Below are 15,183 nucleotides of genomic sequence, written 5' to 3' on the forward strand. Positions count from 1 at the left end.
AATTATTTGAGATTTGTGGATATTTATATACGTGAGAAATATTATAAAAGTCAAAAAAATTGTATTAAATCTTAGTTATGTTACATCTATAATATTTATATACGTTTTATTCTTATAAAATTTCTAAGATTTATACAATAGTCTATATTTTATAATATTTCTTTCATATATATATATTTCATTTCGTAGGTGTAAAAATTTCATAAAAATTATCATCAATAAAAAATAGAAATTAAAAATAATAATAATTTCAAAATTGATTGAACAAGTTATGTATACTTCTTAAGTAATTCTCCAGACCTAAAAAATAATAGAATATATCATTATGTATTGTTTGGAGTGTCCCATTTAATTATGAAATTCTTTTAAAGAATTAATTATATATATATATATATATCATCTAGTAACAGAAGATTTTGAATTTTATAATAAAATAAACACAAAATAAATATGATCTATTTCGTTAGTATATCTTACTAATATAAAAAAAAAAAATGTCAACTGTATAGTACTTACAGATTTTTGTGGATAATAATAAAGACATACGGTGGTTTATTATATAATTTAAGTCATATGTAAAATTTTATCTGTATTAAGTATTATTACTGTCTGTTGACCCTTGTGATCTTAATTGGGAATAACATCCTTGACATACCCTTACAGGTTTAAGAATTCCTAATCTCGATATTTTAGACTCGAATCTGCTACATCTGTAATCATTACAGTTGTAAATTTATTTAATTTTTAATATATTAAAAGGAATTATTTAAATAATATTTATATTTACTTTGAGCAAAAAACTTGACCACAATTTCTGCAGTGATGTCTCCTTTCATAAAGATTAAATCGTACTCCACATCCAACACAAGAGTCAGCGCCTTCATCTTTTAACCAATGATCAGCAACAGTACGTCCTGGTTGTTCACAAACACTCCAAGAAAACACTCTTCCACGTGTATCACCAACATAAACAGTTCTATGATCTCGAGATACTGCTAATGCTGTTATCGAAGCAGGCTCGGCATTATCTTTACGATCATAAGCAGTATGCATTGTTAATTTACTCCGAAATACTAATTGTCTTTGCCATTTAAAGCCATCCCTTAAAATATTTTGTGGATTTATTTTTTTTGGTTTAGTATCTGCTTCATTTACCATGACAAAACTGTCTGTAAGACTAGTGTCACTTTTACTAGTTCTCAAAGCACCTTCAGAATCATTAATAATACATGGTGATTCATTGACTTGAGTTCCTTCACTATCAGCTCTACCACCACCCTCACTTTTTCTAAACATTGGATTTCCTCTACTTTTCCTTCTCATAACAACCGTCGAAGATTGATTCTTTTTTGAAGATATTTTACTAGATTCATTACTGAATTCACTATCAGAACACTCCTCTTTCTCTTCATGAATCCTTGATGCTTCTTTTGAATTTTCAGCATCAGAAAGACTACTTTCAGATCCACTTTTCATTAGCATCCCTGATTCTTCAGCAGATATACTCATTTGTTTAACTAATTCATGAACCCTTTTTTTTGTACTCTGAGTTCTATCTTCTTCAATATTTTGTTGTCGTTTAATAGCCTTGTCTCCAAAAGTTTTTTCTAATTTTTCTTCTTCTGCAGGCACTTGAACATAATCCATAGACCACATCCTTGCTACTCCATCAGTAGAACCAGTCATAATGACATTTTGTGAATCCCACTCATGAGTTTGACTAAATGCAACACATAATATTTGTTGCATTCTATCAGCACGACCAACACATGTATTAACACTCGCTAACTCTTCTCCATTGATGCTCCAAACGTGAAGCCATGTAGCAGCACAAGTAGCTATATCTCCAGTAAGATCATTTATAGCTACAGCAGCAACAGGGCCAGCGTGACCTCTTAATTGCCTTACAAATAAACATCGAGATAAATCCCAAATAATAGCTGTACCATCTCTAGAACCTGAAATAATAACGTTGTATGCAGGACTTGAAGAAAGACATGTTACAGCTTCAGTGTGGCCATAAAGACATTGTTTTATAGACAATTGACGTTTAGAATACTCCCAGACTGTCACGACAGAACTAGTTCCAGCTGTGACTATTAATTTAGGTGACGGACAAACACAAGCAACTATTTCTCCACTACTTTGCATCATTGCTTCACAAACAAAAATAGCCTTTTCACTGTCATAATTTCCTATTCTCAATGAATGATCAGCAAATCCCCAAGCTACGTATTTATTAAATGAAGGTGGAATAAGTGTTTTATTTTGTTCAACTGCTAACACAGTTTTATCTACATGTAATATTTGACCAACTGGTCCTTTAAGTTCTTTAATTGGCTGTAATGAAGGTTTTAAATTATCAAGATTGTGAAAAAATAATCGATCTGATACTGTGATACTTAATCCAGGTGTTATTGGCCCAGGATCTATCACACTAATTCTTTGATTCATTTTCTTACAGGGATGAGGTTTCTTAAAAAGTTGTTTTGGTATTTGACCAAAATTATTTATGAATCCAATCGTAGCATTTTTCTTCAAAGGATCATCAATGTTATAAATATCAACATTTCCTTCATAAAATAAATGATGAAATACATTAACAGCTTCTACAGCTGCTGGTCCATTTTGTTTACAACCAAATATTAAATCTATCCAATGATGAAGATTTTGCGATACATAGTCACATTCTAAAGCCAATCTATGAACTCTAATGAATTCCCTTGGATCTTGTTTAGCCCATGGAGGTAGTACAACATCACCTAGCTGAACTCCACTTTGTTTTGATCCTAAATCAAAATGATTTGAATTTTCTAAAAATTCTGGTAAATAAAAAAATTCAGGAATAAGTTCTTTTACATCAGCCATATTATGCTTTGATGCTGATAACCACGCTTCTTTAATACTGTTAAACATCCTGTCAGCTAAATCAAAATGACCACCTTGAAGTCTTAAAAAATGTTGAGTAAAAGGTTCCATCCTGACTAAATAAGAACAAACAATCATTGCTGAAGAATAATGAGTTCCGTAATGATAAGGTGGAGTTTCTCCATGTGGATCATCCCATTCTTTATATCTCTTTTTAAATTGAAGTAACCTTTCAGGACTTTGTGCACCCATAGGTTTTGTAAAATCTCTAAATGTCAATGGATCATTATAATCTAATTCTTCAGAATCATAATCTGCTAATATCCAAGGAAATATTGGATATTGCATGAGATCGTTGTAACTTCGGCCTGCTAAGGTATTTAAATGCATCAAATATTGAAAGTTTGAAATTTCTCCTCTTACCCATCGTTGAGTTACTGAAGTTTCACCGATTAAATTAGACAATAGACCAGTGGCCTGTTCTACATTAGCAGTCCTCTTTTGTCCAGCAACTGATTGATGAGCACTATCCGCTATGGCTGTTGCAAATGTCATAAATCTTTGATAAACTTTATTTCGAACTTTTCGTGGAAATGCTAAAAGATAATTTCGTCCATCAGCACTAAAAACTTCCAATGCCATTGGTTGTAATAAATATCGCCGTTTATGCACTTCTCGAATATCTTCATAATTAAACTTGGAACATTGTCTCATAGCTCGTGATCGTCTTGGAGAACCTGGAGATGGAAGAATTGGCTCATAAGCTTCTGGAAGACTTTCAATGTCACGAATTTCTCGAGATTTTAATAATGTAAAACCATCAATAACATAAAAATGTTCTTTTCCGAATAAGAGGAGACCTTCTGTTGTATCTAATCCCTGAATTCTAGCACACCTAAACATATGGCTTATTTTTTCATGTTCTTCAAGTAATCTTAATAGTGTTTGATTGTCAGGAACCGCTTGATTGTTCTCTTCTTCTTGTTCATTATCTTCTGGGGCTTCATCAGGTTCACTTGCATGTCTTTCAAGAGTACAAGGAACCATTGGAGGTTCATTTTCAGTTGATCCTTCACTCATTGTCAAAGGAATATCATCAATTACTGGATCACGTTCACGTTCAAACATTCCTGATGAATTTCCAACTTGTTTCAAATAATATATTTTACTATCCAAACTCGTTGCTACTTTATATTTGAGTTGTTTGTTATCTGGATGATCTAACTCTGGTCGATATGGATAGTGAATGTAAAAAAGTTCATTTTTTATCATCTTTTTACGCATTCTACATGGCCCTTCGGTCATGTCTAACATCCATTTATCAAGAACTGTTGGAGTAGGAGGCCCCCAAAGTCCACGTTCTCTCGTTAATTCTGTTTCTGTTTGTAACCATTCTTGATAAACATAACGTTGAGTATGTTGGTATGTTTGTTGATATTGAAGTTTACGAGTTGCAGCTAATTCTCTTACTAATCCGACATGTTGCTCTGTCCATTGAGCAACAGTACTATGATGAAGTCTTAATCTTGGTTTAATAGATTCTTCTTTTCTCACTTTAGTTCTACTTGCTAATCGAGTTAATCCTCCAGTAACTTTTTGAATTTTCGACTGAATCTGATTATGTAGCTCCCAAGGCACTCTGTAAGAAGCTTTACGTTCTAAGACAACATAATTTAACCAAAATCTCGTTGCTTGTTCATGTACTAAATCTCTAACTAATGTTAAATCTGGTGCACGTTCATTTCCAACTGAAGGTGGTAAAGTTATTTTAAATACCTCTTCAATAGCAGGTTTTTTACACACATAAAGCTCTTCCCAAACTCTTGTAGCTGCCACAGCCATTAAGTTATGTCCTTGGTGTGATGTTAATCTATCATCACTTGATTCTACTTGGGGATTAACATGCCAAGTTGTTTTCATATTTGTATCAAGCATTATTTTTATATCAGCAGTCAACTGAAGTAAACAATAAGTTAAACAACTGATAAATTCTAATTCATGATTGCCAGCACCAAAAACAAGAAGTCTGTGAGTCGTTAATTTATGAAGAGCTTCTAAAACAGCCATCTGATCAGCAATTGAATCGGTTGCTCTTGACAATAAGAAAAGAATTGTTCTATTTAAACAATGATGAAGACCTTCCATATTAACTGTTCCTGATCTTCGTTTAGCCTGGCCAATAAGTTTAACAATAAAGTCAAATACTTCATGAGGATCTTTAGTTAGTACTCCTTGCCATAATTTATCTACAATTCTAGCAGTCACATAACAAACATTATTAGTTATATTATTGACAGAGCCACCAGGTACTACAGGTAAAGCTGCTTGTTCTCCAATCAATACATCAGCAGCCAAAAGGTGCTCCATTAGTAGAGATAAAATTTCAGTCTGATAACAAGTTTGTTGATTAGTAGATGCATATTCTGGCCAAGCTTCCAAAATTAAATCAATTACTGGTGGTGATTTAGCTGTAACAGGAAGAGACAATGAATCTACTACAATAACACGTAGAAAATCCATAACAAATTTTTTGGCAGAATGATTCGTTAAACCAATATCTTTTGATGGTGATCTAACCAAAACTGGTTCTTGTTCATCAGCTGGAGTGCTTGCTCCACTACTATCTTGACTTCCGGATAATGGTTTAGGAAATAATGTACCTGCTAAAGCTCCTAATACTTCTCCTGACATGAAAACTTGCATAAAATCAGTAAAATTATGATATAAAAAAAAAAGAAATTGAATTATTGTTACAGGATAATCATTGAGCCACTCTGGTATACTTTCTGGATTATTAGAATGCATATTAAGCATCGTGCGTACCATAGAAAGTAGTGTAACAACTGCTTCAGGACAAATATTAATTTTTCCAGCAAATGAAGAAAGTGAATAGCTTGCTGGAACACCAAACATAAAATTCCACACATTATCAAGCTCTAATTTTGAATCAGCTGGCAGTAATTTTATTGGCTGGCCCATCATTAGGGCAATAAAAAGAAAATAGAGTTCAGGAACTAAATCCACATGCTGTGGGAGTAACCAACCAAGATGTTGAAATCCTGGAACATGAAGTCCAGATGGTTTAATTTCTCCAGTAGATGTTTGTTGTTGACATCCAAGTGCCATAGCCATTTTATTATGCTCTGTGTGCCTCAACCAGCCACCATTACTTGTTCCTTCTTTAAATTTTTGAAGAATTGATTGTACTGAACATACTGCAACAAGTATTCGTAATCCCCAGACAATTGTGGTACTATGAAGACCCGGTTGAAGAAATAAAAGTACCCAATCAAGTCCAAGTATTTTAGCTAATTCATCACACATAGTAATATTGACTTTAGATCCATTAAATAATAAATTATGTAGTAATTGTAAGCATCTATTTCTTAATAAAATACTTTCTCCTTCTCCTTCTTTTAGCCCTCCTTCATTTTCTCGTGGAATTAAATGCTTCTCTGATACTACTGGCAGTGTAGCAACAATGAACTGACCAAACCACAATAAATCAGCTTGCCTTGGCTGTCCTAATAAAATACTCAATAAAGCTAATAGTACCTGTCTGGTAGAATTTTGTTTGACATCACTTAAAATGTGTAAAAGTTTATGAACCAATTGCAAGTCTCGCATAAGTCGTAAATTAGTTCTTTTTTCATTAGATTCTGCTATTAATTCATATAGATGTTCAAGTAAAGACCGCAATAACTCTCCAGGAGCTTCATGCCAAACTTGTAAATCACATAGTAAATCTTGAAATGCAGTTACATTAGGAATTGCACTCGTTTCTCGACCACTATCTACGGTTCCAACTAAACTAAATGTTAAGTGGAGAATGTGACTATTCAATAATGGACATTTTCGTCTCAATAACATTGCTAAAGTTTGATATCCTCGACGGCGATCCATTTCTTGTTGGGCAGCTTGATTTGATCGTACTACACAAACTAAAGCTTTTACAGCAGCATATAGCGATTCCACATCTTGAGCCATAGCAATAAGACCTAATAATACAGAACATCCACCAACATTGTCAATTGTTGTTGCTACAGGGCGTGGATTAAATACACGAACACCAAGATAACCCACTACAACACCTCCTAATGCTCTAGCTGGACCACTTAAATGTCCAGCAGAATTATGAAGAACGCGAATTGGTGTTGCATTTTCATGTGATGACATACCCAATTGTTTAGCAATAAATTTAGTATCAGTTCTACTGTAAACTTTTCGTATTTTTGCTAAAGTTAATTGAGACATTGCTTTAGCATTTAATCCAAAAACGACTTTTTCCTCAGCTAAAAGTGATGATAGAGGTTCCGGGCTGAGAAATTGTGGTGCTTGCATACTACCCATATAATGAGGGCCTAATTTGAATAGCGTAAGAATATTTTGAGAATTAAATACTTCTTCAACCAAATGACAAGGTCCTTGTTTCCAGCAAAGTCTTGAGTATCGTCTCCAACATGGTGGAGTTCCAATGTAACCATAAACTGGAGATGCAACTGTTAAATTTGATGCGCTACCACCAGGAGTTTGAGTAATGTAATGAAGCTTTTGACTTTGAATATGCTGACCATCAAGGTATAATGAAAAACTTGAATTTTTTAAAACAGCTCGATTTAATACAATTGCTATATGATGCCATTGACCTTCATGAAGAAGATCTGGACACCAGACTCGTGCTCCATTTTCTCCAATGCCCTCCGGTTCCCATTCTCCAATATTTTGTGGCATTGTTGTCTCTTGAGTTGAAACAATAATTGCTTTATCTCTAGCACTTAAAATAGCTGTAAAACAAATAATATCTCTTGCTCCTGATGGTGGACTTCGTACTAATGTTAATAGTCTGACACAGTGAGGATCAGTACGGGAATCACTAAATTTATCAACACATATCCATGTACTGTAAGTTAATCCAGTTTGAGGTGGAAAAAATCGATCTCCAGAACCAATTCCACCAAGTACACTATTGTCTGCTGAAACTACTGTTGGTGGAGTTGTACTTTGAGGTGCTATACTAGGTAAATAAAGAGATGCAAAACCTTCAGCACTCATATCTAATTCTACAAATGGTGGTAGTGTACAGGAACCATGTGCTCTAAAATCTTTTGGTGTTGTCATGGATACTAACGTTTTGATTCTAGTTAGTGGAACTGGTCCACCTCGGGGTTTATTTAGTTCAATATCGTCCAAGGAAATACAACAAAGAGGATCTCCAAGACGTAAAAATTCTCTCAAGTCTTTCGGTTCCAACGATTGAGCTGCTAAGCGTTCGATAATGTATTGTAATGGTTGATGAAGTTGATGAGTTTCATCTTGGAGTGCAATTCTTCCAATAATTAATAATTCGCCTGCCATTCCAGCATCACACATTACTTGTTGATTGCGTTCCGATCGAACTAAACTTTTAATTACCTCGGCAATGTAAATTTGAAGAGCCAAGGCATATTCAGGATTAGATGGTTCTGTTATTGATGGTAATAAATGTAACATTGCCACAACAATTCCTGGATGAACAATGATAGGTTCAGGTGTTGGTGGATTTAAATTCAATGAATTTACATTGCAACGTTTCCCACTTCCTGGAGAATCAAGTGACTTTTGGTTTTCTAGGCTTGATTGTTTATGACATGGTGATCGTGTACCAACAGCTGCAAAATTTGGTCGATCAAAAGCATCCAAAGCGACATCATAAAGTAATCGAAAAAGTATACATGCATAAGCAAGACTTTTTGGCATTTCACTTGGAAATGATGGCTCTAAAACACTACCATTGAATAATGATTGTAGAGTATTATGATAATTCATTGGTGGCACAGTAATATTAAGTTCAGTAAGAGTAATTTGTGATGAAAAACATCCTAAAAGTCGAAGAGTATCACACAGGCTTGATTGACAAATTTCTAGATGAAAAAATTTGGCATTTGCTGGTTCAAATCGCATTGCAGTACTTATTGTATGAAATACAACATGTAGAAGAGTTAAAAGTTGTGCTTCATCTTGACAATTTTTTAATGGAGTATCATTACAAGATTCTGAAGATGTTGATGTTAATGCTGATCCTAACTGACCTTCTAAAGAGACAAGAACTGACATTACGTATACAAAACCACCAACTTTACGAAAAACTGTTCGTGTTCGATGAGATTCTCGTAGGCATGTAAGTAACGTCTTCAAAATATGAGTTTTGAGAGTTAAAGCATTTGGTGGTGCCGAGTGCATAATTCCAAGTAGAGTAGCCATATCATCATCACCACCAGCACTCAAAATTAGTTCTCTAACGATACCCAATGCTTGAAAACGGCAATCTATATAAGGAACAAGATTATGAGCACATCGAGCTCCAGTACATTTTCTAAAAACTTTAGCATTTTGTACATTTCCTGCTAATAGAGTTGTAAGTGCTTCCATTACTAATGCACCTAAACGTTCTTGCTCCGGACACATTTTGTACTCAAGACCTTGATCATTTGTGGATTGTTTATCTTTTAGTAAAGTAGCATAACGGTGTAGACACGTTACAAATATTTCAAGTATACCCACATCTCTATAGACATCTTTGAATATTACATTATGACGCAGTATATTTAATAAAGTTTCCATGCCCATTATACTACAGCTCACTGAGTGATTAGACTTGAGAAGAATTGAAAGAGATATGAGTTCTTTACAAGGCACAAAGTTAAGCTGAAATACAATAAATTCTAATAATTGGAAAAATTTCTGTTGAATTTCCGGATTTTTTAGATGTATTTTTTCGGCAAATTGCGACAGAGTATTTTCACCTTCAAGTATAAAATAATTAGCATTGTCGCTATGATATACACTGGATATGGCATCAAGTATTGTACAACATAAAAGTGGAGAATTTGATTTAACAAATACAGACTGGAGTACTTGAAATGCTTGAATATTTCTCACACTTCCACCACGATTGCTTGGTTGAGGTAATGTAAATCCAAGCATCTGAAATAATGAATCCATACTTGCTTGACTTGGTTTTAATTCTGTATGTCCACACATTGTTAAAGATGCTAGCATTAATACTAAATTTCGAATAGCATCTTGAGCTTCTGCCTTTTCATCTTGTTCTAATCTTGAAGGTGCATGTTTTAATAAAAATTCAGACAAAAAAATATAACCTTGACAAGCACGAAAATCATCCAACAGTGTTTGTGATACTTCGCTTGAATCTTTTAAAAAACAGAATACCGTGACAAACATCTCCACTACTTCCAGCGGTGCTAGTTCAGGTACACGTTGCATATTGTCAATGCAAAGAGCTATGCATCTTTTATTGTGAATATAAGCAACAACATTTTTTGTTAAACCATGTCGTGATAATGTCATTAATACTTCAGCAGCACTTTTACGCCACATTACATTATATTGTGGACACCAACTTGTTATTGCTGAAAATAGTAGTGTCAAATCATCCTTTCGTGCCAATTCCTCTGCGGGATAAGGATGACTACATAATCGTACAAGTAATTGAACAAATATTTTTTGTAACAATATTCTTCGTTCGCGAGGAGTAAATTCACTATTGGCATCAGTAGCATCAGCTTCTGTATCATTCATTTCTGGTAAGTCAAAGAATAAATACAGACATTTCACAAGTGTTGATGGTACAGAAGCTGTTGTCATTGCTTGAATTAAACAAGTATCACCAGCTGCTAACAAATTCAAGGTTGACAATAGCATCCATCCATTACTTGATTCTTCACTATTTTCAATTTCTAAAAATTTAACTATAGCACAACTGGCCGTTTCTGTGCTCTGATTACTAGCTCTTTTTCTTATTTCTGACACCATCAGATTGGACACTTGTTGAGTAAAAGCTAAAATATCCCAAAATTTTTCACTCATATCTGTTGAAGGACTAGATCCAAATACCTATAAGAAATTATTAAAATTGATTTATATTTATATTTTATAACTGAGTATTATTTAAATTGTAACAAAATATTTTTTTGAATAATTGTAAAGAATTTAATAGAAAAAATGTAATTAAATATTAATAATGTTGTTAAAAATTTAAAATAATACCTTGCAAAATAATGGTAACATATTATAAAGTTTATCATCTCGTTCTGCGTCAGAAAGCGATTGTGGCGGATGGGTATATTCAGAAAATAATTTTTTTAGATGCATCAATCCTAAAGCTGTGTGTTGTGGGTTATTACCACCGACACAGTCGTCTACACTTCCAGTACTACTGGAACCCATTCCTCCAACCGTGCTTGCACCTCGCAATTTTCGCATTATGTTCATATTTGATGATTATACTCTGAAAATAAAAGATCATTAAATATATATGTCATCTATGATATGATGAATAAATATAAATCAAAATCCAAAAGTAATAAAAAGAGAAAAGTATTTATATTTATTGATTTTAATTTGTTCAAAACTTTACCACGATTGACTGTCAACTCTGAAATTGATTAAATTTCAAAAGAAAGTTTTTAATATAAAAATATTTTAAAGATAAAAAAAATTAGTTCTATTACTGGAATTACATAGGTGAATAATATTTGACATAAACATGCTAAAACAATCAAATCATATAGTAAAAATGTATTACTACACACCTACTTAATTATTGTTGAAATATATCGCAAAACAACGCACGTAAATGATCGTGCGTCGTCCTGCGTTCATTATTATTCACTTGAATTAAATTAACAATTCAATATATTCACAATGCTGTCGTTCTCTCCTGTCAAATCGGAGCGACGACAGCTAATAGTAAGCAAAATGTCATTTAGAAACGTCACAGGTAACCGCCCCACAACGCATACGTCGTAACAGCACACCTTTTCGTTGATTCTATTAAATGATTATTTTTTTCTCGTTTAAAAGATATTATACCAACACACAATCACTTGACATTATTCAAGATTTTTCAAATCTTTACACATCTACATTTTTATTACTAAAAATAATACTAATTTTACTCCAAAAAGCTCGATTTTTCATTGGCTGTAGCCATTATTTGACAGATATTTTTGTGCTAAAGAATATGGACCGTACCCGATACGTCGATATGATGGTCACGTGGTATATATACACATATCTATATATATGTATGTATTCATTTGTGTATGTGTAAATATATAAATGATAAGTAAGCTATGCCACGAATGAATGTGTATGTGTAATTTGTAAATTTCAAAATACACCAAATTTAAAAGTTAAAAATTTATATAAAAAAACATAATTGACAATATTTTTTTAAGGAACTATGATTTTTGTATTATTTCAATTATCGATAATATTATTTAAATTTACTGGTTCAATAGACACAAACTATTTTATTATTTAATATACATCTACTGAATTTATTTAATATATTTAATTTTATTATATATTTGAAGCAATTTTTATTTTAATGAATTTATGTGTCTATCTATGAATTCTCTATTCATTAGATGTTTTATCTAAATTAATGTTTACATATTTTTTTACAGTAATCTATTCTTACATGTATTATTCTGCACTAATTTTCAAGAAGAAAATAGATAAAATCTTCAATAACGAAATATGGCGCAGTGATGTCATATTAGATACTGAAACATGGAAGTGACGTGTTTAAATTACAATCTTTTGCTGAAAGATGGCTACCTTAGCCATATGATTTACAAAGGTTTCATCTAGTGGTCGAATTGTGTACTATATAAATTCGTGAAAATATATTGCTTATAGTTTCTTATCTATAAAATTTTCGCAACTTTTGTCTCAATGTACAATTTATGCCAATTTTCCCGCTAAAATTCTCCTTCAGAATATTGTTTGTTTAGTACGTTGGAATTTATACAAAGTAAATAACAATAAGAAAGAGCTATAAATTTTCTTTTCTAAATTTATAAATTGTTCAGTGGAAAAATAAAGGTTAATTTTTTTATAATCATCATGAATGATTTTGACACTCCTCAAGTATTTTTTTCTGATAATTTTGGTGGTGATGAACAACGTGACGATCAGTTAAAATTACAAACATTCAAGAAAAAATTTAAAGAATTTATCAGACAGTTTCATGAGGGCAATTTTAATTATAAGTACAGAGATGCCTTAAAACGTAATTATAATTTGGGACGGTATTGGGTAGAAATAAATCTCGAAGATTTAGGAGCATTTGATGAAACATTGGCTGAAAAAATTTATAAACAGCCAACTGAGTATTTACCGGTATTTGAAGATGCTGCAAAAGATGTTGCTGATGAACTTACTGCTCCTAGGCCTGTTGGTGAAGAAAAAATTGAAGATATTCAAATTTTATTGTCATCAGATGGGCATCCGACGTCTTTAAGAGGAATGAAGGTATATCATTTGTTTAGGAAATAACAATTAAATTTTAATAATAGTTTTTCTAACATAAATTTTGTTTTATAGCCTGATATTGTTTCTAAATTGATTAAAGTTCCGGGTATAATTGTGTCAGCTTCTGGAATACGTTCGAAAGCAACAAAAATTTCTATTCAATGCAGATCATGTCGAACAATCCAAAGTAATATTGCAATTAAACCTGGTTTAGAAGGTTATGCTTTGCCCAGGAAATGTACCACGTAATTATTACAGTTTACAATTAAACATATTATATGTAAATAATATAATTAATTATATTAAGAAAATTATTTTGAATTTTGATTTATTAGAGAGCAAGCAGGACGTCCCAAATGCCAATTGGATCCATTTTTTGTAATGCCAGATTTATGTCATTGTGTTGATTTTCAAGTATTAAAACTTCAAGAACTTCCTGATCTAATACCACAAGGAGAAATGCCCCGGCATTTGCAGTTATACTGTGATCGTTATTTATGTGATCGAGTAGTTCCAGGTAACAGAGTTCTTATTCTTGGTATATATTCAATAAAAAAAGTAATGGGCGGTGGAAAACGAGGTGGAAAAGACAAAGCATTAGTAGGTGTTCGAGCTCCTTATATTCGTGTAATTGGTATTTCTGTTGATGGAGAAAATTCTGGAAGCGGTACTCAACCGTCTATTACCAGCGATGAAGAAGATATGTTTCGACGTCTTGCGGCAGATCCCCAAATTTATGATAAAATTGCACGAAGCATCGCACCAAGCATTTTCGGTGCTTTAGATATTAAAAAAGCTATTGCTTGTTTATTGTTTGGTGGATCTAGAAAACGTATGCCCGATGGTTTATGTAGAAGAGGTGACATTAATGTTTTGATGCTTGGTGATCCAGGTACTGCTAAATCTCAACTTTTAAAATTTGTTGAAACTGTTGCTCCAATTGGAATTTACACTTCTGGAAAAGGTAGTTCCGCAGCTGGTTTAACAGCTTCAGTAATGAGAGATCCATCATCAAGAAATTTTATCATGGAAGGTGGAGCTATGGTATTAGCTGATGGAGGTGTAGTTTGTATTGATGAATTTGATAAAATGAAAGAGGATGATAGAGTAGCAATACATGAAGCTATGGAACAACAAACTATTTCGATTGCTAAAGCTGGTATTACGACAACTTTAAATACTCGTTGCTCTGTTTTAGCTGCGGCTAATTCTATCTTTGGACGATGGGATGATATCAAAGGCGATGATAATATTGATTTCATGCCTACAATTCTTTCACGTTTCGATATGATTTTTATTGTTAAAGATGAGCATAGTCAAGAACGGGATATTACACTAGCTAAACATGTTTTAAATCTTCATGCTAATGCTGGACAAATTACTGATCAAGCCGTAGAAGGGGAATTACCTTTAAATGTTTTAAAAAAATATATTAATTACTGTAGAACAAGATGCGGTCCAAGATTAAATAAAGAAGCTGGTGAAAAGTTGAAAAATCGATATGTTATGATGCGTGCTGGAACTCATGAACATGAAAGAGATACTGAAAAACGGCTATCAATTCCAATAACCGTACGACAGTTAGAAGCAGTTATAAGAATATCAGAATCATTAGCTAAAATGCGTTTACTTCCATTTGCTACTGAAGTTCATGTGAATGAGGCTCTAAGACTTTTTCAAGTTTCTACACTAGACGCTGCTATGTCCGGTTCTTTGGCTGGTGCTGAAGGTTTCACTTCAGAAGAAGATCATGAAGTATTGTCTCAGATTGAAAAACAGTTGAAACGACGATTTGCTGTTGGTTCACAAGTTTCAGAACAAAGTATTGTTAATGATTTTACGAAACAAAAATATCCAGAACGTGCTATTTACAAAGTTATACACACAATGATACGTCGTGGTGAATTACAACATCGAATGCAACGTAAAATGCTCTATAGACTCATGTAATTTATATATATTTTAATAATATTCAACATTTAATATTATGAAATT

At 32.8% G+C, this 15,183-nt stretch overlaps 2 protein-coding genes across 2 annotated transcripts; one reads left to right on the forward strand and one right to left on the reverse strand.

Annotated features, from left to right (window-relative positions):
- Window positions 1-177: 177 nt before the first annotated feature.
- Window positions 178-11,887, reverse strand: bchs (WD repeat and FYVE domain containing 3 bchs). Its single transcript, XM_035086639.1, has 5 exons — window positions 11,460-11,887; window positions 10,915-11,155; window positions 788-10,761; window positions 517-710; window positions 178-300 (listed from the first exon to the last, which is right to left on the reverse strand). Exons 2-4 carry the CDS (start codon window positions 11,137-11,139, stop codon window positions 593-595), a joined length of 10,317 nt encoding a protein of 3,438 aa, XP_034942530.1. The 5' UTR covers window positions 11,140-11,155; window positions 11,460-11,887; the 3' UTR covers window positions 178-300; window positions 517-592.
- A 766-nt stretch (window positions 11,888-12,653) lies between these two features.
- Window positions 12,654-15,181, forward strand: Mcm5 (Minichromosome maintenance 5). Its single transcript, XM_035086644.1, has 3 exons — window positions 12,654-13,188; window positions 13,261-13,433; window positions 13,524-15,181. The coding sequence occupies exons 1-3, from the start codon at window positions 12,781-12,783 to the stop codon at window positions 15,136-15,138; spliced, it is 2,196 nt and encodes a 731-aa protein (XP_034942535.1). The 5' UTR covers window positions 12,654-12,780; the 3' UTR covers window positions 15,139-15,181.
- The last annotated feature ends 2 nt before the right edge of the window (window positions 15,182-15,183 follow it).

This window comes from Chelonus insularis, unplaced genomic scaffold, assembly GCF_013357705.1.
Source record: "Chelonus insularis isolate UGA/USDA-ARS -01 unplaced genomic scaffold, ASM1335770v1 contig_403_pilon, whole genome shotgun sequence".
NCBI lineage: Eukaryota > Metazoa > Arthropoda > Insecta > Hymenoptera > Braconidae > Chelonus > Chelonus insularis.